The sequence below is a fragment of the Primulina huaijiensis genome, chromosome 14 (assembly GCF_012295235.1).
Source record: "Primulina huaijiensis isolate GDHJ02 chromosome 14, ASM1229523v2, whole genome shotgun sequence".
Lineage (NCBI taxonomy): Eukaryota > Viridiplantae > Streptophyta > Magnoliopsida > Lamiales > Gesneriaceae > Primulina > Primulina huaijiensis.
The window spans coordinates 2,487,360-2,514,862 of record NC_133319.1 but is presented as its reverse complement, the minus strand read 5'-3'; the positions used below and the strand labels follow the sequence as shown (position 1 = coordinate 2,514,862).

Here is a 27,503-nt window from a genome sequence, read left to right as displayed (position 1 = left end):
AGAGTAGCCAATTACTTCCAAATTCTCAGTTCGTCTGAACATAAGCATATAATCTTTGGTCCCTTGAAGATACCTCATGACTTTCTTTGCAGCTTTCCAGTTGTCTAAACCTGGATTACTCTGATATCTTCCCAACATTCCAACAACAAATGCAATGTCAGGTCTAGTGCAAACCTGAGCATACATCAAGCTTCCGACAGCAGAAGCATAAGGAATGTTTTTCATTTGTTCCCGCTCTAGATCATTCTTTGGGCATTGGCTTAAATTGAATTTATCGCCTTTCACAATGGGAGCTATACTTGGTGAACAATCTTTCATACGATATCTCTCTAAAACTTTGTTTATATAGGTTTCTTTAGACAAACATATAATACCTCGAATTCTGTCTCTATGTATCTTAATGCCAATGACATAAGATGCATCACCCATATCCTTTATATCAAAGTTTTTAGAGAGAAATTGTTTCACCTCATATAACAAACCCTTATCATTGGATGCAAGTAATATATCATCCACATATAGAATAAGGAAACAAATCTTGCTCCCACTGACCTTCTGGTATATACATTGATCCATGAGGTTCTCAACGAATCCAAATGAAGAGATAACATCATGAAATTTTAAATACCATTGACGGGAAGCTTGTTTCAATCCATATATAGATTTCTTAAGATTACAAACCAATTGCTCACGATTACAAGAGAAGAATCCTTCAGGTTGTTTCATATAAACCTCTTCCTCTAGTTCTCCATTGAGAAAAGCTATTTTCACATCCATTTGTTGTAAATCAAAGTCAAAATGTGCAACTAATACTAGAATGATACGGAGAGAATCTTTCTTAGATACAGGAGAAAAAGTCTCCTTATAATCGATTCTTTCCTGCTGAGTGAATCTTTTAGCAACGAGTCTTGCTTTATACCTTTCAATGTTGCCTAATGAGTCTTTCTTTGTTTTGAAGACCCATTTACATCCAATGGCTTTTACACCATCAGGCAACTGAACAAGATCCCAGACTCCATTAACTGCCATAGAATTCATCTCTTCTTTCATAGCATTAAACCATAGTTTTGACTCATTACAACTCATGGCTTGTGAAATCGTTTCAGGATCATTTTCGACTCCAATGTTAAAGTCCGATTCTTGTAAATACACAATATAATCACTAGATATTGCTGAGCTTCTTATTCTAGTAGATCTCCTAAGGTTGTTTGGTTGATCAACAATTTCTTGTTGTTCTTCATTAACAACTTGATCTACTGGATTTTCATCAGCAATTTGTGGAACTTCAGTAATCGGTTGCCTAACACCCATTTGGTCTTGAGGGGTGTGAATAACCACCAATCTATCATTTGAATAAGAGGGTTGTTCATTAATGTGATCATTCTCAAAAACTATGTCATGATCACTCCCACTAATCAAGTCATTTTCAAGAAATTTTGCATTTCTTGATTCCACAATTCTAGTATTATGAGATGGACAATAGAATCTGTATCCTTTGGATTTTTCGGCATACCCAATGAAATATCCACTTATAGTTCTTGGGTCCAGTTTCTTTTCATGTGGGTTGTAAACTCTTATTTCAGAATGACAACCCCAAACGCGTATATGTTGCAAACTCGGTTTCCAACCTTTAAATAACTCAAATGGCGTCTTTGGAACAGCCTTAGTTGGAACTCGGTTTAATATATACACAGCTGTCTTAAGAGCTTCAGTCCACAAGAATTTAGGAAGTTTAGAGCTACTAAACATGCTCCTCATCATGTCCAATAATGTTCGGTTTCTCCTCTCAGCTACACCATTTTGGTCCGGAGAACCAGGCATAGTATATTGGGCAACAATCCCATGTTCCTGGAGAAACTTCGCAAACGGACCAGGTGCCTGTCCATTCTCAGTGTATCTACCGTAATATTCTCCACCTCTATCAGTTCTCACGATCTTAATATGTTTTCCACATTGCTTCTCCACTTCAGCCTTAAAAACCTTAAAGGCTTCAAGTGCTTCGTTTTTGTTATGAAGCATGTAGATATACATGTATCGTGAGTAATCATCAATGAAGGAGATGAAGTATTTCGGACTTTGCATGTCCATATCTGGACAACAAATATCTGAATGTATGATTTCTAATATTTCTGTACTCCACTTGGCACCCTTTTTAGACTTATTGGTCTGCTTTCCCTTAATACAGTCCAAACAAGTCTCAAAATCAGTAAAATCTAAAGTACTGAGTACTCCATCATTTACTAATCTTTTAATTCTCTCTATGGAGATGTGTCCCAATCTCCGATGCCACAATATAGAGGAATCTTCATTTATAACACATCTTTTAATACCTCCCTGAACATGCATAGTGGTGTTATTATTTTGTAAAGAAATAGAGAAAAGACCATCAATCATTGTACCATTTCCAATAAGATTTGATTTATAAAACAAATTTATTGATTTATTCAAAAACTGAAATGAATAACCAAGGGGTACAAGTTTTGAAACTGAAATTAAATTCCTAGAAAAACTAGGAACATAAAATGTCTTTTCCAATTTTAAAATAAAACCACTATCCAATATAAGGCAGCAAGTCCCAATAGCCTCCACAAGCGAAGACATCTTGTTTCCTGAATATATGCTCCGCTCATTTCCTATTGGCTTCCTTAGGTTTTGCATACCCTGCAAGGTATTTGTAACATGGATTGTAGAACCAGAATCAATCCACCATGTGTTATAAATCATATCAACCATATTAGATTCATAACAGACAAATGAAGTAGGAATACCTTTCTTTTCAAGCCAGTCCTTAAATTTATTGCAATCCTTCTTAATGTGTCCCGTCTTTTTACAGAAGAAACACTTGGATTCTTTTTTGATGTCAGGTTGGGGTGGAATTATTCCTTTCCCTTAACTTTGGCTTGCTTCTTAAACTTTCCTTGTGTGGTCATAAACACATTATCGCTTGTTTCCATCAACAACCTTCCTTCTTCTTGAACACACATGATCATTAATTCATTAATCGACCATTTATCCTTATGTGTATTGTAGGAAATTTTGAAGGGTCCATATTGCTGTGGAAGAGTGCATAAAATGTAGTGCACAAGAAAAGTCTCGGACATTTCCACTTCAAGTGTCTTGAGCCGAGCCGCTATGTCCCGCATTTTCATGATGTGCTCTCGCACACCTCTCACACTGGTGAGCCTTAATGAAGAGAATTCCATAATTAGGGTCCTTGCAAGTGCTTTATCTGAAGACTGAAATTGTTCATCAATAGCCTTCAGTAATTCTTTGACATTATTATGCTGGTCGACAGAACCACGCATACCAGAAGAGATTTTGGTCTTTATGAACATTACAGAGAGTCGATTAGATCGCTCCCATTTTTCACAAAGATCAACATCATCTGGAATGTTGTTTTCAGTAATAACAGATGGTTCGTCTTTCCGTATAGCATAATCAATATCCATCCACCCTAATTGAAGAAGAATTCTTTCTTTCCATATTTTGTAGTTGTCGCCCTTTAGTTCGGGAATGTCACATTTCATATCAGAAAAATGGCAAATTGCATAACTGCACAAAATATCATATGCTTAAAATTTTTTGAGAAAATATCATGTTTTACCAATGTAATTCATGTTTTTAAAAATCTAGTGACATAAAATTTGCCTGTGGACTAAAATTTTAATTCAATAAGATTTTTCTGTAACTTTATAATAAAACTATCGAAATGTATTTTCCTTAACTCCTGTGGGTAAATTAAGAAAAATATAATTTGATATTTTAACCTAATTAGTTATATAAATATAATAAAAATCCCTGTGGGGTAAAATTTATTATGTTTATATAAATAATTTCAATTGATGTCCATTATGTGATCCAAATCCACTTAATGCATAATTTTTCATAATTAAGGATGCTGTGGCTATTCCTCAATTATTTAAAATTATACGGTTCACTGGACAAAATTTTGGCTTTACTTAATGCTTAATATAATAATTATTTCGTAATCAACACTTTCCAAGAGTGCTCCTAGGAAAGATAGGTAGTGCTAAGGCCCTTTAAATACCTAACTCCTAGACAGAACAACGTTCATCAGGGAGACCAGTGGCTAGTCAAGGCAGTTTAAACCGATCTTTGAATAACTCCCTCAGATCATGTTTTCTCACATCACCTTATAATTATTATTCAACTGAATTATCCACATTTATGTGAATCTTTATAAGCCAAAACTTTTCGTTGAATAACTTTATATTCACATTTTTACTTAATATGAACAAATATGTTCCTCATCAGTTTTTCTCTTCAATCAGAGTAGTGATAAAGTGAGGATCACATTTACATGAAAATGTGAGCTCCTCATCAGTTTTTCTCTTTTATCAGAGTAATGATAAAGTGAGGATTCTTTGGTCATTTGTGAACATCTGAAATATTTTATTTTATTATATTCACATTTTACTTAATATGTTCATTATAAACAACTTAATATAATTTAATATGAACATAATGTGAATATTAATATACCAATTATTTTTCAATATTATTTGCATTTTAAATTTCAAGAATAAATGCAAACATAATATTAAATTTGCATGTACACATCAAACTTTATCCATAATATTTGACATTATATCTAATATGCAAAAAATAATTTCTAAACATGTATTAGAAATTACGTCAAATTTGGAATTATTAAATAATATTTCCAAATAATTTATTTTATTATTATTATTATTATTAAAAATAAATAATAATAATAATTTAAAATTTTACATAATTGAACGAATTTAAGGCAAAGACTTTTGTCTTCAGTGGGTCTATCATTCATTAGCTTTGCAGGCATTCAAAATGTTCACGTGATTGTGTCTTTTCATTTTCTCTCAATAAATGAGATATAAGACATTTATATGCATGACTTTTGTATTGTAAATTTATCGTCTTCTTCCTTTCCTTCCAAGAGTTTCATTTCAAGAATCAGTCGAGAATTTCAACCGAAAATTAAGTTCTTCTCCGGTTATATTCAAGAAGAAATTTCAGGTATTTTTTCTTAATATTTATGTTATCCAAACTTCATGCTAACCGATTTTCAGAAAATAAAAAAAATTTCAAGGCAGAGGTATTGAGTTGCTCTGATACCAAATGTTAGAAATTTTCTGAAAAATCATGTTTTTAAACATATATAAACATGATAAATAATATGCGGAAGCGGATCGAGAATTACCTCCGGCCATTGAAAATTTGTTGAAGCTTTCTGATTTCCTTTAGATTGAAGCCTTCTAAACACTCCAACACTCCTTTAGATGGTGTATTTGCTGTATGAGATTGTGTGTTTAGGGACCTCAATGCCTTCGGTATTTATAGGCACACTCAAACCATTACCGAGTGTTTTGGGAGCTCAAGATTCAAATCAAATTTGTATACGCATCTCAATTTTCAAAATTTGAGGCTGCCGTGTACAAATTTTCAACACGTTTATTTTACGGGTCACTATTTTCTTACAGTAACATGTTCTAGCGAGCCGAAATGATTTTTTGATCTATCCATGCTTTTGTTTGCATGTCGTTTCTCATCATTTACAAGCTCCATTATTTTTTAATCTTTTTTAATTTTTATTATTATTCAATTCACATCCATTTTCTTTTTAGATTAATTTTTTAACGTTATTTTTTATCAAGTCAATTATTTTTTCTAACTTATTTCTTTACACTCATTTTTTTGGACATATGATATCGATTTTTAATGGGATTTTAGTTAAGTTATAGGTACACCACTTAGCTTTTTTCATTATATTTTTATAAATATCTATTTCAACATGTACTAATATATTTTACCATTGTAATAATTAAATATATCATCAGTTATTTTTCTAAATGTAACATCTTTTCAAAAAAAAATGTAACATAAAAAAAACACAGTACTCTAACAACATAGTTTTCATTCATTTCAACGATCAGAGACCTAGTTTAGTTATCACCCCAGATACGGATCCGGATCCCCTACAGTGGTGGGGATCCAGCACATGATGCTGTGAGATATTTCTTTTTAATTTTTTTAAATTTTTTTCTCACTTTTTTCCTCTCTTTTTCTCTTTAATTTCCCTTCCGATTTCCACCATTTTTTTCTCTCTTCCACAAGCATTTGTTTTTTTAAAGGCTATTAAAAAAATTACTATTATAATCTAATCTAAAATTAATTTTGTTTTTAGTAAGAATCTTATATTTATTACTAATAAGGATATCATTTGAATATGATTTTTGTACGAATTTTATATCTAGTAGGGTGAATATGGAGCAATACAAAATACTTCATGCAAACCAACAAGACAATTAGGCTATTTCATCGTTCTCTTGTACATGACACAAACTCGCCTGGTTTAGAATTTTGATTGATACTGGTTACAATTGACGTACTTGTCTTATTGAAATGCGTTTAATCTAACCAAGCAAGTCATGGAAATGCGTTTGACTGAAGTGAGCCAAGACAATAATGGTGGTGTCAGGACATCATCGATAGGACCTTCTATGATACAATCAAAAGGATTCAAGAAAAGAAATGGTGTGAAAAAGTCAAGAAGATTGAAAACTTGGGTAGAACTTCAAGGAAAATGAAGAAAAATGTTGTTCATTGAAAAAAAATTAATAATAATCATCAAATTCGAAAAAAAAGATACGTTTTTTCACATGTAAAAATTTAATATAGTAATTATTAATTTAACATAAAAGAATTAAAATATTTATATTATTTCATATAAAATTTTCCGCTAATGTTTGTGAAAGAGGAAAAAAAATAGAGGAAAATGGAGGGAAAATAAAATAGAAAAAGTGAGAAAAAAAAGTGAGAAAAAAAATTTAAAAGAAATGCCACACAGCATCATGTGCTGGATCCCCATCACTGTAGTGGATCCGGATCCCCTAAGATACATACTAGTTCTCTTCTTTAAGCAAACATCGTCTCCAAACACGTAGTTCGTACTCGATGCTCTTCTTGTATACACGATGATCATACTTTGTCTAGCTGACTTGATGTCCAGCAGGATTTCTCCCGCAACCCACGGAAATCCCAGGTAACATGAACTACCCTTTGATTAACTCGGGGGATACGTTACGTGATACCATGCAGACGCCAGTTTCTCTTTCGTTCGCCTTCGCTGATACGTTACGTGATACCATGCAGAATTCAGTTTCTCTTTCGTCCGCCTTCGCTGCAGCTGCTTTCTACCAACCACTCCTTGACATCCTTTGTTAAAGCCTTGACAGATGCCAAGATTCGGTCTTTCACCTCTCTGTACCTGCGGTTATTACGCTGCAAATATGACATCTTCTTGAACAGGTTCCATGTTGAAATGAATATTTTATTCCTAAATCAATTAAAGATTTTATTTCGATTTTGCATTCCTAGACTTATTCGATAGATTTGTTTCCCAAGATATAGTGAATCCTATAATTAGGAATTATCTAATTAATTTGGGAACTTATCTATAAGATATAATGCATTAAGCTTTAAATAAGAGTTTTATTCCTATTAAACTCGAGTTTCCTTGTCTATAGGTGGGAAGTATCTTTGAAGATTTTGGTCAAGTAGTATGATATATATATGGGGGACGTATATTGAAAGACGAGGAGTGACAAGGAGAGAACAGATATTGACGGCTACAGGAGCTTTGCAGAAGTTGGTTCAGTATTGAAGGTTTGCATAACGAGCTTGCGTGTCCGATCTACCACGTGACTCTGTTGCTGATTGGTGTTGCAGACACTCAAGAACAACACTGACGCAGAGTGTTGATCGAAGAGTGATTTCGTTTGTTTTAAGCAATACGTATTTGATTTTATGCATCTAGCGTTTAATATTGATTTGGTTTGATGCATTTTAATTCCTTGGAGTGTCAAGGAATTTAGTTTTGTTATTTTCACTAGTTTTGTTTTGTGTAAACGTTTTACATATTTGTCTAATGAAGTTTTTGCCATGAAGCATCACACAAGTATTCGTATTTGTGCATGATTTGAATTACTGGAGTTTAATTATTAAAATTTACGTGTGTGTTAAATAAAAATTTCCGCTGCCGTGTTGTGTTCTGGTGTTGCCAACACCGATCACAACATCAAATTCTGATATACTCGTTTTTAATTGTTTCCTGTAAATTTATGCACAACAACCCTTTCACCTGTCAATATCTCAACTTCGCTATCGGCTCCGTAGTAGTTCATCAGTGAGCCCATTTTATCTATGTACTGTTCTTTGTGGCTTTTTGCGGCTTTGGGAAAGTTTTCGTAACCATCTACTATGAGATCAGGATCGTAAGCATCAGCCAGCCAAGATCTTATGGGACGGCTCGTTGTTTTGTTTTGCTTTGTTTGTTGAACAACCTGAATGGTGGCTCGATAAAGCTTGCCTAAAGCACCTTGGGATATATACATTGGCTTCTCCCACCTCTCAATGAAATCGGGGAATTCTCGTAGCTTCAGGAATCTGGGCATATCGGCTGGTGCTCCCGTTTGGAGACAAAGGTACATCTTTCTCGTAGAATGGAAGGCAGGAATATATGTCTAAGCTCGAAATTTTTTCTTCGATCTTCCAACAAAGACAAGATAAATATCCAGTTGACTTCACACTTGAAAAATCAGTTGTGCGGACACAAAGAAAGTCAAAGTCCTCCTTGCAAATGTGATTCCGGTCTGTACTAAATCTTGACGTAATATTTGACCCCAGAGACCTTTTTAAATATTTTAGGTGAATGTTAGAGCTGGGGAAGAAAAATCTAAGATAGATAATACATCTGGTTATAAGCCTACAACTTTTTCACGATCATTTGGCACAGTGAAATTTTAAAAACATAGCTCGACTATGGGGTTTTCAATATAAAATAGCAATGTTCTAAAATCGGAATTAAACAAAAAACCCGCTTTGGTCTAGTTGTAAGCACCGCTGAAAATTATAATTAGGAAGATCATCCTGCAAAGAACCACCCTACCTAGTCAAAAGTTTTCTAAAACTTTATGTTTCGAGATTTTTGTTTTTTTAAAAAAAAATTGAGAATTTGAGCAATACTCAAATTTATTTTAGATTAGGTCTCTTGTGAGACGGTTTCAAGAATCTTTATCTGTGAGACGGGTCAACCCTACCGATATTCACAATAAAAAGTAATACTCTTAGCATAGAAAGTAATACTTTTTCATGGATGACCCAAATAAGAGATCCGTCTCATAAGATACGACTCGTGAGACCGTCTCACATAAGTTTTTGCTTTTATTTTATGTGTTATTTTGTCTATTTATTCATTTATTGAGATAATTAAAAATTTAATAAAAATTTATAAAAACTCCTACTTCACCCATTTAAACTAACTAGTAAAACTTGAAACTTGCTCTCAACACTGGTCACGCTTCAGGTTTTTTTGGAACCTTGATAAATAAATAAATAAATATATTATATATAACATAAGCAAATATTTATACGCTGGTATGTTAAATTGTTTTTTTTTTTTAAATACAAGCAGGTTTGAAATTTAAAGACAATAAATGAATTTCTATTTTGTAAAAAGATATTTAATTCCCGAAAACGCCATTTTCTTTTGTTTTTTGAAAGAATATGTTTTAGAGAATTTTTTTTAATCCAAACGCATCCGACATATTTTGAATTATAAATTGACAAAATTGGAACATTTCCACGATATTATCTTAACTCTTGTGATATCCATTTTCTTGTCCAACTAATAGAGAACTATTAACAAAAATAAGCATATTATAGATTCTTGCGATCCTTTTGATGGTTGATATGTCAATTTTATCACCTTTTAAAGTATAAAATAATTAAAAATCATTTACCTAATTTATGCTAAACAACTTTCAAATGCTTGACAATAATTTAACGGGTATTGATATTTGAAACTTGAAAACTATCAAACAATCATGAGCACATATCACGTGAGACGGTTCGATCTGATCTATACTTAGAGTGAAAAGTAATTATTTTGACATAAAAATAATATTTTTTAATGAGTGAGGTCGGATTCGAGATCTGTATCACAAAATTAACTTGTGATCTCATACGAATTTTTGTGAACGATCTTTATAATATAAGATATCTAACAAACATATATATAATAAAATATTATCCGAGTAATGGAGATAATTAAAAATATTTTCCTCGTAATTTTCATCCTGGAGATAAACAATCCCATGATCCTCATCATCTCTGACATTAGTACAATCTCTAAACTTAATAAACGTCCCAATTCTCAACTTAGAAAACAAGAAACTTGGGCACACCCAAAAGTAAGCCATTCAACATGTCAACATCTTTGATCTATGGCAAAGATGGAATTTACAGATCCCCGAGGCCTCCCATTTCCCTCCCCAAAGATCCCACGATGTCTATGATCCCATTTCTCTTCAGAGATATTTCTGCGCTTTCGAAAATCCCTGCACTTGTTGATGCTGAAACTGGACTTAATTTGACATTTTCTGATCTCAGAACACAAGTTTTCAAGCTCTCACTAGCCCTTCTGAATCTCAAGATCTCCAAGAATGATGTAGTTCTAATATTGTCCCCGAATTCGGTCCTATTCCCTGTCTGTTTCTTGGCAATCTTGTCCATTGGTGCCATAGCTGCCCCAGCTAATCCACAGTATACCGTCAATGAGCTAACCAAACAAGTCCGTGACTTGAACCCGAGACTTATCATCACAGTCCATGAACTCTATGATAAGATCAAGAATTTCGGTCTTCCTTGTGTTATGTTAAGTCCCAAGTCTTCAACTTTCACTGATAGGACAACAAATAGTCCAATTTTGTATTTTCAAGAGTTGATGAAATCTGATGATACATCCAAAGTACAAACATGGCCATCGGTTTTACAAACTGATGCTGCAGCCATTTTGTATTCCTCCGGTACAACAGGAACGAGCAAAGGCGTCGTTCTAACACACAGGAACTTCATTGCCTCGGCCTTGATGACCACATCAGATCAAGAAACGTTTAACGATTCAAAGAACGTGTTTTTGTGCTTTCTCCCTATGTTTCACGTATTTGGCCTGTCGACTATTCTATATGCACAGCTGCAGAGAGGTAATACAGTGGTCGTTATGGCACGTTATGAGATCGAGAAAGTGTTGATGGCTGTGGAGACGTATGAGGTGACACATTTGTATGTTGTGCCCCCGGTGATTGTAGCGTTTGTTAAACAGAGTGAGATCGTCATGCGGTACGATGTTTCATGCTTAAGAGAGATCGGTACGGGTGCTGCACCTTTGGGAAAGGATGTGATGGAAGGGTGTGCTAAAATTTTCCCACAAGCTGCTTTATATCAGGTGAAGCGTGATATACCCTTTCAAAAATTGCACTTTTTTGCATTAAGATTAGGCTGCTTAAGCTTTTGAACCAGACTTTTGGAACTATTTCATATAACTAAGAAGTGAGGGCGGGAGAGGCTAGTTATATGGACCCTACACAGATAGCATTGTAAGATAAACGCCACATTTTCATTGAAGGGTCACAAACTAATTGTTCTATTGTGCCTCGGGGCAGGGCTATGGCATGACAGAAACATGTGGGGTAATTTCAGTAGAGAGTAAAAAAGCCACGACCTCTCGCCACTCCGGTTCCACCGGAGTTCTTGATCCAGGAGTTGAAGCTCAAATAATCGATATACATGCAATGAAACCTCTCCCACCTTCCAAGACAGGGGAAATTCAGATTCGTGGGCTAAATGTAATGCAAGGTGGGTGAAGTTTTTCCATTAAAGAGTCCTAATCAAGATCAACTGCGCTTTCCCTGAGCTGGAGTTGATGTATTTGTTGATTTTATAGGTTACTTCAAGAACCAAAAGGCGACCTCTGAAACTATAGATGATCAAGGTTGGTTACGCACCGGAGATCTCGGCTATTTTGATGAGGAGGGACAACTTTTTGTTGTGGACCGCATAAAAGAGCTTATTAAATGTAATGGATTTCAGGTAACTTAATCTTAACCAGCTGCATCATCTTCAAATTGGTCATATTTGATATTTCCTGAATGTGTGTGATATATCTATCACCAATAAAATGAACTTCTTAGCCTTTTAATTTGCTGGAACATGTTGTGAATTATATTTTGGGTGCTGAAGGTTGCACCAGCAGAGCTAGAAGAGTTGCTTCTTAGCCATCCTAAAATAAAAGACGCTGCTGTTATTGGGTAAGCACTTATTTCCTGATATAATAATCAAATAAGAAATATATTGTGCCAAAAAAGAGCAAAAATTTTGTAACTTTGAAACAATTCTAGTTGAGATTAGGCTGAATGAAGATTGCAAAATTTGAAGGTTAGCAGATGCTGAAGCTGGTGAGGTCCCAATTGCCTATGTTGTCCCATCATTTATCAACTCACTCGCGGAAGACGAGGTCAAGAAATTTGTAGCACAACAGGTAATGCACAAGAATACTAAACTTCAGACATGTTTGACGAAAAATTTAAGACATCCATCGTGTGATACTAAATAAGAATATCTTAGTAATAACCAGGAACATAGATGCACTTTGCTTGAAAGTATTAAGATACAAAATATAATTTTTATTAAATTTCTAATTTCATTGTTCAATATATGGAATTAATTCTTGAGTTTTTTTTCCTAATTTGTTTTCTATTTGGTATTATGATGACAGGTTGCACCTTTCAAAAGATTGAGGAAAGTGGTATTTGTCGATGAAATCCCAAAGTCGTCCTCTGGAAAGATTTTGAGAAGGGAACTTAGGCAAAAATTGATATCTAAACTGTAAATTGAGATGATTTTCATATAATTTACGAATTGTCGATAATGGTATGAAGGGAGGACATGTTGTGTTGCATCGAGCGTGGTTGATTTGGTAATATTTGAGCTAATTAAAAAATAATGTTATAAGAAAAACAAGATTTCTTGGTATATTCAAGTAAGTTGAATCAAAAGTATGTTTGCAAAGTGTGGACCCATGTAATGGACATATATATGAATGGGAGATCTCCAAAAATCGCCCTTTCCATGTGTCCGATTTTGGTTTTTCATCTTTGAAACGATATTTCTTCCGGCGTGATCCATCCGATACCTAACCTAAGTCAGGTAGAGCATGGGAAAGGAAGAAAACGGAGAGGAGAGTAACGTGAAAAATTTGAGTAAAAACTCTTGACATATAATGTGTGTAAGGACCGTGTATCGTATCATCGTAAATCCTGTGTGATTATCAATAATCTATGAAATTGTCATGTGATTATGTAGTTGATGTATATCCTGACAAGGGAAATTGAGAAAATGAATATTGAATACGAATTGACGTGGTAAGAGATCGAGTGGAAAAGCCGGACGCCAATATAATACCAAAATCAATATTTGGACAGAACATGTGGCGCCCGAGCGGTAGAAAATGACCGCCCGAGAGCCAGTGTGGAATAAGGGGTGTTCTCGGACAAAACATGCTGCGCCCGAGGGGTAGTTTTTGACCGCCCGAGCGTGGAGCAAGTGACACTCGGGGGCAGAACATCTCGCGCTCGGGCGCGAGAAGTCTACCGCCCGAGCGCGAGAGCGGTGGAGTGATAAGAACGAGGCTTCTTTCTCATTTTCTTTAATTCCTTCGCTACAATTCGAGAATAAACGAGAGATTTCGATTTTCTTTCGTCCGAATCGACTTCGAAACGCTGTCTAAACGCGAAACAAATTATATATTTGTAATCGTCGCGTCGAGGGCTTCTGACTGAGGTAATTTTCTTTTAGTTCCAGCAGCTCTAAATATCAAAGCGCTGGAATAGCGTGTATTTGAAATTGAATTTCTTATATGTAGTAGAATAACCAACAAGAAACTCATATTCGAAGTCGGAATTGAATTATATTATGATTTGAATTTGATATGAATTTTTGAAGTTTCAAATAATATTTGAAACTCATAGTAATGATTTTTGATTAGGTTATTGATTGGAATGAGTATGTTATTGATGTAGATAAAGTATTATATCGATATCTTCAGGCTACATCAACTGGAACGAAGAATTGAGGTATGTTGCGACCGGGTAACATACGACAGGTATCTGTATCATATGATATATGTTGATTGATTTGATTGATTGGATTGAGAATACATGTCTATATGCCTTATGTGTTGAGTTTATGTGGCATACATGACATGCACGTTGAGCTATGATCCTTGGATACCCTGATATGATTTGATTTGATTCTGGGGTTTGTGAACACAATGCTATGTTTGGTATTAAATGACCCTTAAAGCATAGACATTTGTGGCCCCGATGATTGGATATGAGATTTGGGATTTGATGGCGCTTCGTCGACGCTATCATACGAGTATCCCTTATTGAGGCCGGTGTGCCAGCTCGAGCATTGATTTGATAGCGATTCGATTGACTCTGACATGTGCTCAGTGGATGGGCATTTGACCTGATACCTCCACGACATACATGCATTGCATATCATAGATCTTTGTTTAGATATCTATGGTATATATTATGGTTGCTTCAGACTGAGCTTTGCTCACCCCAGATGGGGCTGTTGTTGTCTTTGTATGTGGACAATGACAGGTACTCCAGGATATCAGGAGACCGGAGATGGTACTTCTGGAGGGAGTCACGGTTTGAGCTGAGGCTTATGTTTTCCTAGTATATATATGTATCTATATACCGGGGCATGTCCCGAGCATATGATTTATTGTTGTATGAGTTGTTTTGATTGTGTGTGGGCAGATTTTATGATGTGAGATGAAATACTATTTTAAGTATTCAAATTATATTTTGGGCTCATTGTAAAGAAATTGTAAACTCGTTTTCCGCTGTGATTAATTAAACCTAATCAGATTGTATTGTAATAACGATACAATGTGTCCTCTCAAAGGGAAGAATGCATATACAGATATACTAAAAAAAATTTAAAAAAAAATTATTTATACCAATTGCATAGATGATGTTTCTCGAGTAGTGTCCAATCTTCTGTTGTTCGTCGAATCACATGTCTTTATTCGTGAGACGGATAAATCCTACCCATATTTGACATAAAAAATAATATTTCGACATAAAAATAATTTTTTTTCACGGGTGATATAAATAGAAGATATGTCTCACAAAATTGATCAATGACATCATCTCACAAAAGTTTTTGTGATATGTTTATAGTCATGCATGATATGCTAAGTGATATTTTTGTATGCCATCACTCTCTATATTTAGCTAATAGAACTTATTAAATACAAGAGACACCTGATGCCAAGTTTTTTAAAAATGTTGGATTTTCCCAAACATATAAGTGATGAATCCAGACGATTGTACGTAAGCTATCATGTATAAAAAGAAAAACCATCCCATCAATTGATAAGATGTTACGATTCAAGTTTCATTTCTACGTGCATCCCTAATTCTATAGTCAAAATCTGGATCAATAGGAATCATCAACCTTATTCATTAATCCTAGCATAAATCCAACTAGCAGCCATCTTTTGTTACGGAAAGAAAGTTCATCATGATCGAAACATATGGCCTAAACAGGGAAATTTTATTTCCTTATCAAGGGCCATGAATTTCAATAGTTCGGTTACATAAAATAAAACTCTCTCCATGTAACATAATCCGACGAGTCAAGAAAGTGCTTCAAACTTAAATCAATTAGCCTATGCTACTCGTCCTTACCTTTGAAACAACACATGTTTGTAGTAATCATTGCGGGGACGTAATCAGAAAATATTTTGATCATGGGTTGAATGAATCGATAAACAACATTAAATAATATTTTGTTGAAGACGAACTACCAAGATCTCTCATATGAATCTCACTCCCCTCAGTATCCATTTGTTGGAGATGAATCTTTTTGTGCAGAGGGAAGCCCATGTGAGACGGCTATGAAATATGCTCAAAGAAATGGGCTGAAAAATTTACTAAGTTGAAAATACAAGGCTAAAATTTAATATAAAAAACACAATCCATATTATTAGTTTGGTCCAAAAATATAGCATGGACTGGAGCCCACCCCAGCCTTTGGGGTGGCTCCGTGATTCATTGCTAAGGTGTAATCAGCATTGAAACACATTCAAGCTAGTAAACGTAACACGGTAACAATCGAGAGTAGGAATTTTAGATAAAGAATCCAACATATGAAATACATAAAGTCGACCAAAAATTATTAGGCAAATTAAATTTGTCTATTTGAATAAAATACAATGTTTGGGATTATCACATAAGTATCCAACAATTAATGTGTTTCATAACAAATGAACTTCAGATAAAAAGAAGATACAAGTAAACGACGATAAAAAAGTATGCAAGTCGGATTCATCCTTAAACATTCTGCGTTTGAACATGTGAGAAACCATATCAAGAAAGACAAAAACTTGTGTGAGACAGTCTCACGGGTCGTATTTTGTGAGACAAATATCTTATTTGGGTCATCCATGAAAAATTATTGATTTTTATGCTAAGAGTATTACTTTTTATTGTGAATATCGATAGGGATGATCCGTCTCACAAATAAAGATTCGTTACAAGAGACCTGCTCATCAAGAAAATACTCACACTAAACTACTTTCTATTATTATACTCTCTGCAAGAACCCCCCTTTCATCGTTTTCACCGGAAGTGTTCAAAGAAAATTTCCCTTTTTTGGACCATAGCCAAATCTTGGAAACTGAGGCTGTCGCCACTTCCCCTACCATCGATTATCCCCTTCCCATCTCCATCTTTATTACACGAACATCGGTCGGCTTTGTATCGAGCTTTCACCTTCATTAGATTATCCCCATTGTCACCAACAATGTACTGAAATGCACCCATTGAATAACATCTTCTTGCATGAAGATTGCCACTGCTTAATACCCGCATCTTCCTGCTTCTTGTCATCCTGATCTAATCCTTTGCTCATGCCTCTCAACTTGCCAAGCCTAACAGAAAAGACCGCTTCACGGCCCTTTTCGAGTGTACTTTTTGATGACTTCTGTTCCGAGCAAGACTTGTTCTTACCATCCATGTATGACAAATCCAATTGTTCTAACGAGACGTTTGTAATTGGGGTTCTACATAAAGGGCATGTTGAGTTTGACATAAGCCATGTTTCTATGCAATGGATATGAAAGGCATGGCTACAATCAGGGAGCAATTTGAGCTTGTCGCTGTTTGAGAATTCACACAAGCAAACAGCACAATCAAATATTCTTTCGACCCTATTATTTCTATACAGTAAAAGACCGGCAGAACATCGACCAGAGATTGGTCGAGGCCTGAGTCGTCCAACCGGAAAAGTTGCTGCAATTGCCGTTGGAAAATGCGGGAATTGGAGGCGTCTGGGAACGATCTGTTGGAGTGGGAAACTGAAGAAAATGCGAGCCTTTTCGTGAAGCCTCGGATTAGAAGCTTGAGCATACCGAATATAAAGAAAACAATGGCAAGAATCACTACAAGTAGAAGGCCTATCGGGCTAATTCTATTCATGGATGTGCAAATTCTGTTAAAGGGTTGCTTTATTTTAAGGAAATGTCGGGATTTCTTTAAAGAATTGAATGAGTTGACAAGTTTCCCGAAGGGACAAAGCAGCTCAAACAGGTGAAGATATTCAAGAATGATTTCTGTATATTGAACTTTGCGAAAGAGAGTTAAAGGATTCGAATTTATCTATAAGAATTTAAGATAAATATTTTGGTATAAAAAATTAATACAAACTAATTGTCAGAGAAATCGAGTCATGATTGAACCATTGAAACTTGAAAGAAACATGTTCTTGAAATCTTGGAAAAAAGGAAGACTAAAAGGTGGGATTTAGTTAGACGGAGACGAAAAGAAATGACAAAAGTAGAAAATGAGGGAATAAAATCCGGTGACATGCCTCTTTTCTTGCTGTATAATTATCAGACATAAAATTCAAAATAGGCTACGGAAGCTCCATTTGGAGACTAATATATGCAACCATCTGGCGAGCGTATCAAGATTGTGCCGGGAAAAAATTGTCCTTCCTTTGCGCTTTTGTTAAAGCTATCCACATCGACATGTCCTTACTCACTTATCAAATGACATGTGGTGGATAAATTATGATTACTTATTCGACCATTATATATAGATTCATGACTATGATTCATCACTTACTACACGTGTCATGTGCTGAGTGGATGAGAATACTACCCACATGGACTACATCACCGGCCCTTCTTTGGTTCGGTCTAGGCGAGTTTGGGAGGAATATTTTATACAAATAACATCCTCCTCTCTATTCGAGAAAAAGTAAATATTATACTCAGATATCAAATTAAATATTATTTTCAGCTAATATTATAATACCATAATTTTGAGAAATTGTGAAAAACTATTGAGTTAAACATAATGATTATTATATAAATTAAGTGTGTTTTTATTTTCAAAAGAAAAAAAAGGTATTGAGAACTAACCCAAAAAAGGCCAATATTGTTCACCATTACCCACTACTATAGTAGGACTCGAACTCCATCGAATTAAACTAGTGTAGTTTGATTCTTTTTATATGTGATTGATTGTCTGATTTGAAAATGTGGATTATGTTATACAAAAAAAATTATGAAATCATTTCACGTTTTAATTGTGTGCGTTACATCTCTTATTCGACTTGAACCACTAGAAAGTATTACTATAAACCCCAAAATTATTATTTTTAATTCTAGATATGGACCGAAGGAACTCATCGCACATATAAAAATTTATAAAAAACTATCTTAATTTTGTCTTTACTTTAAAATAAATTGAACTTGGAGGAGGAATAAATATTTGATGGATATTTAAGTTTAATGGCTTCAATTTTTGGTTTGTGTTGATTAGTTGAAGGTTTTTAAAAATTCCCGATTGTTTCGCTCAATTTAAAAATGAATTTGACTAAATAGATTTTTTTTAGAATAATTTGATGGCAATCAATCCAAGAAAATTAATAATAATAATAATAATAAATAAATAAATAGAGGAGGAAATGATTTGAAAGTGGAAAGTGCGAGAATTGAGTGGACAGCCACAAGTGTCACATTATCGACCTATGGAGTGTCCTTCCTGTCTTTTGTGAGTTTTGATTACTTATTTTTTTTATTAATTATGTGCGTCATCATCATATTAATATCATTTACACATTTCATTTAGTTTAGATCACTCGAATTTATTTTCTTCAATAAATTTGATTTGTATAAGAGTTCCATATATAATATTTGTTCTTTGTCACTCTTATGCATAAAAATCACACAAAAACTCTTGTGATACGGTCTCATGTATTAATTTTATGAGACACGCATTCTATTCGAGTCATATATAAAAAAAATTATTAATTTTTAGTCAAAATATTACAGTATGTACATGATTAATCTATCTCGTAAATAAATATCAATGAAACCGTCTTACCAAACATCTACCCGAAATATCACAATCTTAGGTTTCTTTTCCATGTTGTAATATGATTTTACGATGCAAAATATGCATTAAAAATATTAAATTTTTAGAGTACGCTGACTCAAACTAGTTCATTGATTGTTCGCTCCTCTCTAACCATTGCATTTTTCCAACAAATTATCTTCATAATTTTTTTACATTTTCTTCTATACTGTACGGTCAATCTTTGTTCAAATGATTAGTAAATAAATTATAAAATATTGATTGACAGATAAATGTAATATATGATGAAAGAATAAGATTATGTTTTATATAATTTTTGTGATTGAGATAAATTAAGAACATTTCCATCTTATGAACAAATTATCTTTCAAACCTTGTATAATTACAACCCTAATCAACATTTTGTTGCTAGGACAAAGGGAAATTTTGGATAAAATGTAAATATTTGAAAAAAAATAGTTTATACTATGAGTGGATGATGATTTATTTTCTCAACCTTAATTTCACTTGGTCACAAAAATGAAAAGATTGATTGAGCTTACTGAAAAAAAATATATAAAAAAAAGTAACAAACGAATGATAAACCCAAAAAGTTACTCATAACCCTCCGTTATAATGCACACCAAACACAAGTTGTGTTTAGACGAATAAATTTTAAATGTATTTTTGTTATTTAGAGAAATAAGAATATGAAATTCAAATTTGTCACTTCATATTTATATAGTTTTTCATGTTAATTATGATTAATTTCAAGTTCGTCCAATAAGATATCATTTGAAATTCATTTTATTTTATATTACTAATGTGTAAAAATCCGACGATGGGCATATCGTGTAGGTAACCATGACTAATTTTTTTTAAAAATTTTTGCGAGTTCCTTGTGCCGGGTCACTAGTCAGGAATAAGAAAGACAACTTCCAAGTTCACTTCTTAATGGGCTATGGGATCCACTTGCAATTCATATTAAAATGTAATTAATTTTATTACTAACAAATTAAGGGTTTAATAAATAATTATGCACTTTAATTTTGTCTAATACAAACTTTTAGTCATATAGTTTGGAGGGATGAATTTCAAATTAATTTATTTCAAATGTATTCAATTGTATTTTTGTTGTTTAGATAAATATGACCATATAACTTAAAATTAATCTCTTACATATTTATATAATATTTAATGTTAAAATCGATGAATTTCAAATTTACTCAATTATATTATTTGAAATTCATTTTATTATATATTGTTAATATATAAATAGATAAAAGGTGTATTTAAATATAATATATTGTTTACATTTTAAACTAAGTCGAAATTCATATATTTAAAATAGACGACAACATATGGCCCGAACTACAACCTCAAATGCTGGTAAGGGATAAGCATGGAAACCCCACTTCACTGCATTAAAGTTTGAAGGCAGAAATGTCGCAGTATTGGCAAATGATATTTGGTCACGTACGCATGCCTTGTAGTAGCAGCAGCAGCCATCAGTTATTCATTGATGCACAAAATTGGAAAACGATATGTTCTCGGTGGAACAATCTATTGTGGACGAGTTTTTTGTATTGATAAGTGTCACGGTCCCGCTCTTCAAAAATAAAATATTAAATTGCTCTCCTTCTTTGAACATTGCTACACGTATTGGGTTCTGTTACGTTGTCCCTTTCTTTCTTCTTGATACCTATGATTATACCAATAATGCTGTGTTCTTTTGCGTGTTTTGGTGAGTACTAGGAAAACATAGGAGGTGTGAGCTTCTTGTGGTAGGTGAAATTACATGTGGGTTTGTTGTGATGTTATCCGGGGCTTCATTTGCTCCTTGTGTGTGTTTGAGCTTCTTTCTTGAGTAGTTTCTTCTGGGTTCTCATGTTTTTTGCGTTTTCTTTCATTTATGGAGTGTTCTCGAAGGTTTTTGATATGGGGTGTTGCATGTTGCAGCTAGATTTCTCTTGAAACGTCGTGGACGGTGTTATTCTCTAAAGAAGAGAAAGAGGGCAAGAAATGGCAGGTGGAGCAGCACCAAAGGCAGATGAGCCGGCTCCACACCCACCAAAAGATCAGCTTCCGAATGTTTCTTATTGCATTTCCAGCCCTCCTCCGTGGCGTCAGTCTCTGTTTAACTTGTTACTCTTTGTTTACTGTTTTCAGTAAATTCTTTCGTAATTTATTCTGCTGAAGTGTTAGTCAATATGTTGGTGGAGCCTGGAATTCGCAATCTATATTATTCTGTTCATATTGTGAGCATATTACCTGGTCAACTAGTAACTTATTGGTTCTGATTCTCGTGAAATCTATGTATCAACCTTTTTCTTGCCCTTTCCGAGGTAGATTTTTATTCACGGCTATTTCCCTTTCCCGCCCTTCCGAATTATCGGAGGCTTTCTTTTAAAGTTCACCTTTTCGTTTTTATAACGGTCCGTCCATTCGCTTTAGAGTTGAGTATTATATGATTGAACTAGTGATTTAAAAACTGATGCTTGCACTTACCATAATCAGTATGTTTTTATGCTGGACGTTTCTCATGGTTTAACAGTAGTTTAGTATGCCTTTCGGTCTACTTTCAATTCCTGGCTATAGTATGGTGCCATCAAGAAGCATTGGTCAAGAATATCGTGCCCGTTTTATGTGGATTTATTGCCTTTAGGATACTAAATCATTTATTGTATGTCTTCAATTTCGCGCCAAATGCTTCTATAAATGAGTTTGGACAGGAATTTTGACAGTGTGAGGTTCTTGTTTTGCAGCTGAGGCCATCCTTCTTGGATTTCAACATTATATAGTTATGCTTGGCACAACAGTCATCATACCCTCTGCTCTGGTTCCACAAATGGGGGGAGGAAATGTGCGTCATCAGAGTTGTTATACGACTTTCATCATTTGAAGTTTCTTTCTACTTTATTTCGTATGCGTATTATTTGCTTATGCATACTAGCCTTTCTTCAGGAAGAGAAAGCCAAAGTTATCCAGACTTTGTTGTTTGTTGCTGGGTTAAATACTCTGTTACAAACATGTTTTGGCACCAGGTTACCTGCTGTAATGGGAGGTTCATATACCTTTGTTGCACCTACAATATCCATAATCTTGTCTGGTAGATGGAGCGACCCAGATCCTATATCGGTTTGTACATTCATATTTTTTTGTTTTGTACCTTCTAAATCTCGTTGGGCAATTTGACCCTTGTGCTGTGGTGCTTGCCTTCTTTCTTTTATAAACCTTACAAGCATCAGACATTTTTATCAATTATGGCATTTTAATACGGTGCATGGATCCGGGATTTGTTTAGAAATGGAAAGGAAGCAATGATACACTGAATACATTTTCAACCAAGTTGTTTTCTCTAATGTAGTTCTACACTCAAACATGCTGAGGCTTGCTATATTTCTTGACAGACATAGAATTCTAAGAAGAATTATATAAACTACCATTATTTGCTTTTACATAAGTTTTTCTAATATTTTTTTTGAATTATCGTGCAGAAGTTTAAAAAGATAATGCGGGCCACCCAGGGTGCATTTATTATCGCCTCCACTGTTCAAATAGTTCTCGGTTTCAGTGGTCTTTGGCGTAACGTTGCCAGGTTATAGTTATGTTACATAATTTATATGCCTATACCGATGCAATTGATTCATTTTTGAGCTAAACTGCGCTTTCAAAGCTTTCTACATGGAGACACTGTGACCTAATTCTGGATTTATACAATTCACATTCCAAAGGCTATTCATTCACAACAATGTATCAATTGTTATTAATCTAATCTAATGCATCTAAAATGGCAGGTTTCTTAGTCCACTTTCAGCTGTTCCATTGGTGGCTCTTGCTGGTTTTGGCCTCTATGAGTTTGGTTTCCCTGGGGTATATGCTAGCCTTTATTTGTCCCCCCCACCCACAGCCCACCCCACCCCCACCTCACTGCTCTTTTGTGCGTGTTTGTGTATATTATATGAGTGTTTCATTACTTTTTATCATTAACAGTTGGGATTTGATGTACTTAATTGGTGGTTTAGGTTGCCAACTGTGTCGAGATAGGGTTGCCACAGCTCATAATTTTGGTCATCTTTTCTCAGGTAACAGTTCAAATTGCAACTTTAGTAGATTTTTATTCTCCTAAAATGAATAGTCAAATCGACTTCTGACCACTTTGATAGAGTTCACTGTTTAGGCTACGGCAATCTTCTGGCTAAAACTATCAGCACAAGTAGTCTTACTGTCCGTGCAGTATATCTGGTGTAATTTGCTATAAAAACTGTTCTTTGTTATTCCAGTATTTGGTCCATTTTGTACACCCAGGAAAGAATATCGTGGACCGCTTCGCAGTTTTATTTTCAGTGACAGTTGTGTGGATTTATGCACATATATTAACTGTGGGGGGTGCCTACAATGGAAAGCCCACGAAGACCCAAACCAGCTGTAGAACCGACCGCGCTGGACTAATTGGCGCTGCTCCATGGTATGTTGAGACCCCTTGATGATGGTTACGGTCTTGTGCATGTGCCCCACTTTAGTTTCTGAAAGTATGTGTTCACAAACTGATTTTCTATCAAATTAAATAATGTCACCTGTCTAAAAATTAAATATTTTATGCTTGTTTTAGATTTTACAACATAAAATTCCAAATTTTAATTAAAAATCAATTTTGATGTCTTATAACTACTTCACCAACAAATAAAATGGTGTTATCTGTCAATAAAGCTGCAGAATGATGTAGACCAATTGTACATGCTGCACTGCTTAATTGGCATTTTGGTCAATCAAATCATGCCTTGCAGGCTGAAGAGTATCATCTCTTAGTTTCTTACGTCAATAAGAGATCCACTAGACTTTACAGGAAACAGAAAAGAAAAGTTTATAAAAAATTGTTGAATTTCAGATTGATACAAGTCTGATGGTCCATGTTCTAGATGTAGACCACAAACCCATGGATGACTAGTATTAGCCATGGCCAACAGCTCTAGGATTCTTAATTTGGCATTGGATTCAGTTGCTATGAAAAATGCATTTTGGGAAAAGTACTCTAGTGTTATTGCCACAAATGATGGATTGGCGGCGATGAAATGTGATGACCATGATGGACTTGTGTATGCAGGATAAGAGTCCCATATCCCTTTCAATGGGGAGCACCTTCATTTAATGCTGGTGAAGCATTTGCCATGACTATGACCGCTTTTGTTGCTCTTGTAGAAGTACGATTTCTTCTCCTTTATCTGCTAATTATTGACGTTCATACCTATTTCTTTTGTTCGAATTGTAAAGAGATCAAATGGCTGCACTCTGCTTTTCATACTATGCTCTTACCTTTTTGGATGGGAGACATATATTTCATACCCATGGTATTTCCTGAAAAGGAGATAACCTTTGTTGCTACTATGAATTTGCTCTTCACTGTTTTCAAATGGTAAATGCAGTCCACTGGTGGATTTATTGCTGTGTCCAGATATGCAAGTGCAACCCCTTTACCCCCATCCATTCTCAGTCGTGGTGTAGGGTGGCAGGTAAAATACAGCATTCTACTATCTCGACAGAAACACTGTTATCGATCTTCTCTTGTCACAACATTTGAAATGATGTGTAACCTAGATGCTTACAGTAAATATAAGCAAAAGAAAAAAATGTATGATACACCCAAAATTTCCTGTGATGTCAAGATGTTCATAAAGTAGATTTAAGTAATTGGCACCTGACATCCAAACAGTCTCAGTTGTTTTCATTGCGAACATTTGAGTGAGCTCTATTATACAGTTTAACTGATTACTTTCAGGATTATCACGACAAGTTTAAAATCTTTGCTGTACGCTGTGTGGATAAGTATTTTACTTTAATGTTGAATAAATTCAGGGTTTGTCATGTTGAATGCAGGGCGTTGCGATCTTGTTATCTGGTGTGTTTGGAACTGCAAATGGGTCATCTGTATCCATGTAAGACACTTGCAGTTAGATCTCTGCATGATTTTTGAACAAACGACTTTCAGACTCAACTTGTGAGACAACCTTTATTACCTCCCTCTGCAGTGAGAACGCTGGTCTGTTAGCGCTGACTCGTGTTGGCAGTCGAAGAGTAGTGCAAATATCTGCTGTGTTCATGCTTCTCTTTTCTGTTCTTGGTAAAGTTCTTCGACATTTTCTTTTTTTAGATGTTTAAATTCACTTTTCTTTTAAATCTATCCCGTCTCTATATGAGCTATAATTGATCCTCTTGCAGGAAAATTTGGAGCAGTCTTTGCTTCTATACCTGCACCTATTGTGGCTGCTTTGTACTGCCTCTTTTTTGCCTATGTTGGTATGCATATATTATCCCAGAGTGCTATGAGAAGACTCACTTACCCTGATTTGTACAGTAAATGCAAATTCGTAATTCTTGTCACAGGTGCTGCTGGTTTAAGTTTTCTTCAGTTCTGTAACCTCAACAGTTTCCGGAACAAATTCATATTAGGCTTCTCTATTTATCTGGGCTTGTCTGTACCCCAGTACTTCAAGGAGTACACTGCCATCAACACATATGGTCCTGTGCACACATCGGGTCGATGGGTATGTGCAAGCACTGAGCTCCTGAATTTCTCACTAACATTTTGACTTTGAAAATTCCCTTTTTTTTAACAAACCTTTTATCTTTTCTTGTTCTAATTATGCTCCAGTTCAACGACTTCGTGAACACACCCTTTTCATCGAAACCTTTTGTGGCTGGTATTCTTGCATATTTCTTGGACAACACATTACACAAGAAGGATGGACAGATAAGGAAAGATAGGGGCAAGCAGTGGTGGGACAAATTCCGTACGTTCAAGTCCGATACAAGAAGTGAGGAATTCTATTCACTTCCCTTCAAACTTAACAAATATTTCCCATCTGTGTGATGTTATGTGTTCAAACCGTAGATCTTCCTTGAAATCTTACTCGGTTGGTAATGTTCTGTAAGAAAGTAGAATACGTGCTTGTAGGATGTAACTCTTCTTTTTAGCTTGTGAGTTTCTTTTCAGGAAAATTAAAATACAAATTGCATACATGTGTGTTGACACTCTGTTGCCTGTGTATTATATCACGCCGATTTCTTTTTGATAAAATGGGGTGGGAAAATATACCAACCTAACACGTACGTGTAATTTTTTTTTTTGTTATTTTTAATTTAAATTTTTTATATTAAGAAATATGAATGATAACACCATCTAAAAATTTAAAAAAAAATTGAATAAAAAATTAAAGAAAATATTGTAGTTTTAAATTTTTTTTAAAAAAATTGATAAGATAGTGACGAGAGAATGTACAAATTTACTTTGAGTAGGTCTCTTGTGGTATGGTCTCACGAATTTTTATCTGTGAGACGGGTTAATCTTACCGATATTCAAAATAAAAAATAATGTTCTTAATATAAAAAATAATATTTTTTCATGGATGACCTAAATAAGATATCTGTCTCACAAAATATGGTCCGTGAGATCGTCTCACACAAGTTTTTGTCATTTACTATATTATAGAGTTTTAAAATAGTTTTATTAAATGAAAATAGAGTGTTTTTATAATTTTATAGGGTGGTTATTATTTTAAAAAACGACACCAAAATAACTTTTATTTTAGGGGGTCGTTAGTATGTACCCGATCGGGTAGTTACTGTACATATTTTCTACCCGAATCTGACCCGATTTCATTGCCCACCCACAATCTAATTTCTGAATATTTTTAAAAAATATATCCAAAATTCTAAATTAGTGCATAATGTTGAAATTTAATATTTTAATATTGAATATTTGAATATTGAATGTTGAATATTTGAATGTTGAAAATTATGTAAAATTAGGTGTTGAATATTAAAATTTGTGTGTGATGATGAAGGTAATGTTGTAATTTATTTTTTGGATTATTTGTAAAGATTTTCTATAAATAGATCTCTCATTTGTGAAGAAAATCACAATTGAGTTGAGAGAAAAATATTATAAAATATGTAGTGTGATAATTTTGAGAGTTTGAGATTTTTATTTTTTACCGTAAATTTTTATTTTTTCACAACACGTTATCAGCACGAAGCTCTAAAAGTCCTCCATATTTTTCCAAGCTCCAAAACAGAAGAAAAAGGTAACAAAAGTAATAATATTTATTTTACTGTTTATTTATTTATTGTGTATATACTTAATATATAATATAATGTTATAATAAAATAAATTTTTCAAAAACTTGTTATAAATCCTGGGAGGATGTTAAGACGACATCCCACACT

General features: G+C 34.3%; 3 protein-coding genes and 1 pseudogene across 6 annotated transcripts; 2 read left to right on the top strand and 2 right to left on the bottom strand.

The window, feature by feature from the left end:
- Positions 1 to 8,099: 8,099 nt before the first annotated feature.
- On the bottom strand, positions 8,100 to 8,489 carry LOC140957160 (probable RNA-dependent RNA polymerase 2). The gene has a single exon (XM_073414292.1). It carries the CDS (start codon positions 8,487 to 8,489, stop codon positions 8,100 to 8,102), a length of 390 nt encoding a protein of 129 aa, XP_073270393.1.
- A 1,641-nt stretch (positions 8,490 to 10,130) lies between these two features.
- Positions 10,131 to 12,899, top strand: LOC140957681 (probable CoA ligase CCL7). Its single transcript, XM_073415021.1, has 6 exons — positions 10,131 to 11,284; positions 11,502 to 11,694; positions 11,783 to 11,928; positions 12,079 to 12,146; positions 12,274 to 12,376; positions 12,614 to 12,899. Exons 1-6 carry the CDS (start codon positions 10,265 to 10,267, stop codon positions 12,725 to 12,727), a joined length of 1,644 nt encoding a protein of 547 aa, XP_073271122.1. The 5' UTR covers positions 10,131 to 10,264; the 3' UTR covers positions 12,728 to 12,899.
- A 3,592-nt stretch (positions 12,900 to 16,491) lies between these two features.
- Positions 16,492 to 17,729, bottom strand: LOC140956443 (RING-H2 finger protein ATL46-like; annotated as a pseudogene).
- A 2,960-nt stretch (positions 17,730 to 20,689) lies between these two features.
- Positions 20,690 to 26,293, top strand: LOC140957179 (nucleobase-ascorbate transporter 6-like). Of its 4 annotated transcripts, none has more exons than XM_073414314.1 (15): positions 20,690 to 21,024; positions 21,199 to 21,448; positions 22,046 to 22,143; positions 22,245 to 22,418; positions 22,778 to 22,878; positions 23,078 to 23,153; positions 23,306 to 23,365; positions 23,564 to 23,748; positions 24,385 to 24,481; positions 24,704 to 24,790; positions 25,155 to 25,213; positions 25,307 to 25,398; positions 25,497 to 25,574; positions 25,662 to 25,822; positions 25,930 to 26,293. In XM_073414314.1, exons 2-15 carry the CDS (start codon positions 21,331 to 21,333, stop codon positions 26,146 to 26,148), a joined length of 1,605 nt encoding a protein of 534 aa, XP_073270415.1. In that variant the 5' UTR covers positions 20,690 to 21,024; positions 21,199 to 21,330; the 3' UTR covers positions 26,149 to 26,293. The 4 variants fall into 4 exon arrangements, with proteins under 4 accessions (XP_073270415.1, XP_073270414.1, XP_073270417.1 ...); XM_073414313.1 differs by having other exon boundaries at positions 20,690 to 21,064; XM_073414316.1 differs by having other exon boundaries at positions 20,695 to 21,024; positions 21,199 to 21,405.
- Positions 26,294 to 27,503: the final 1,210 nt, after the last annotated feature.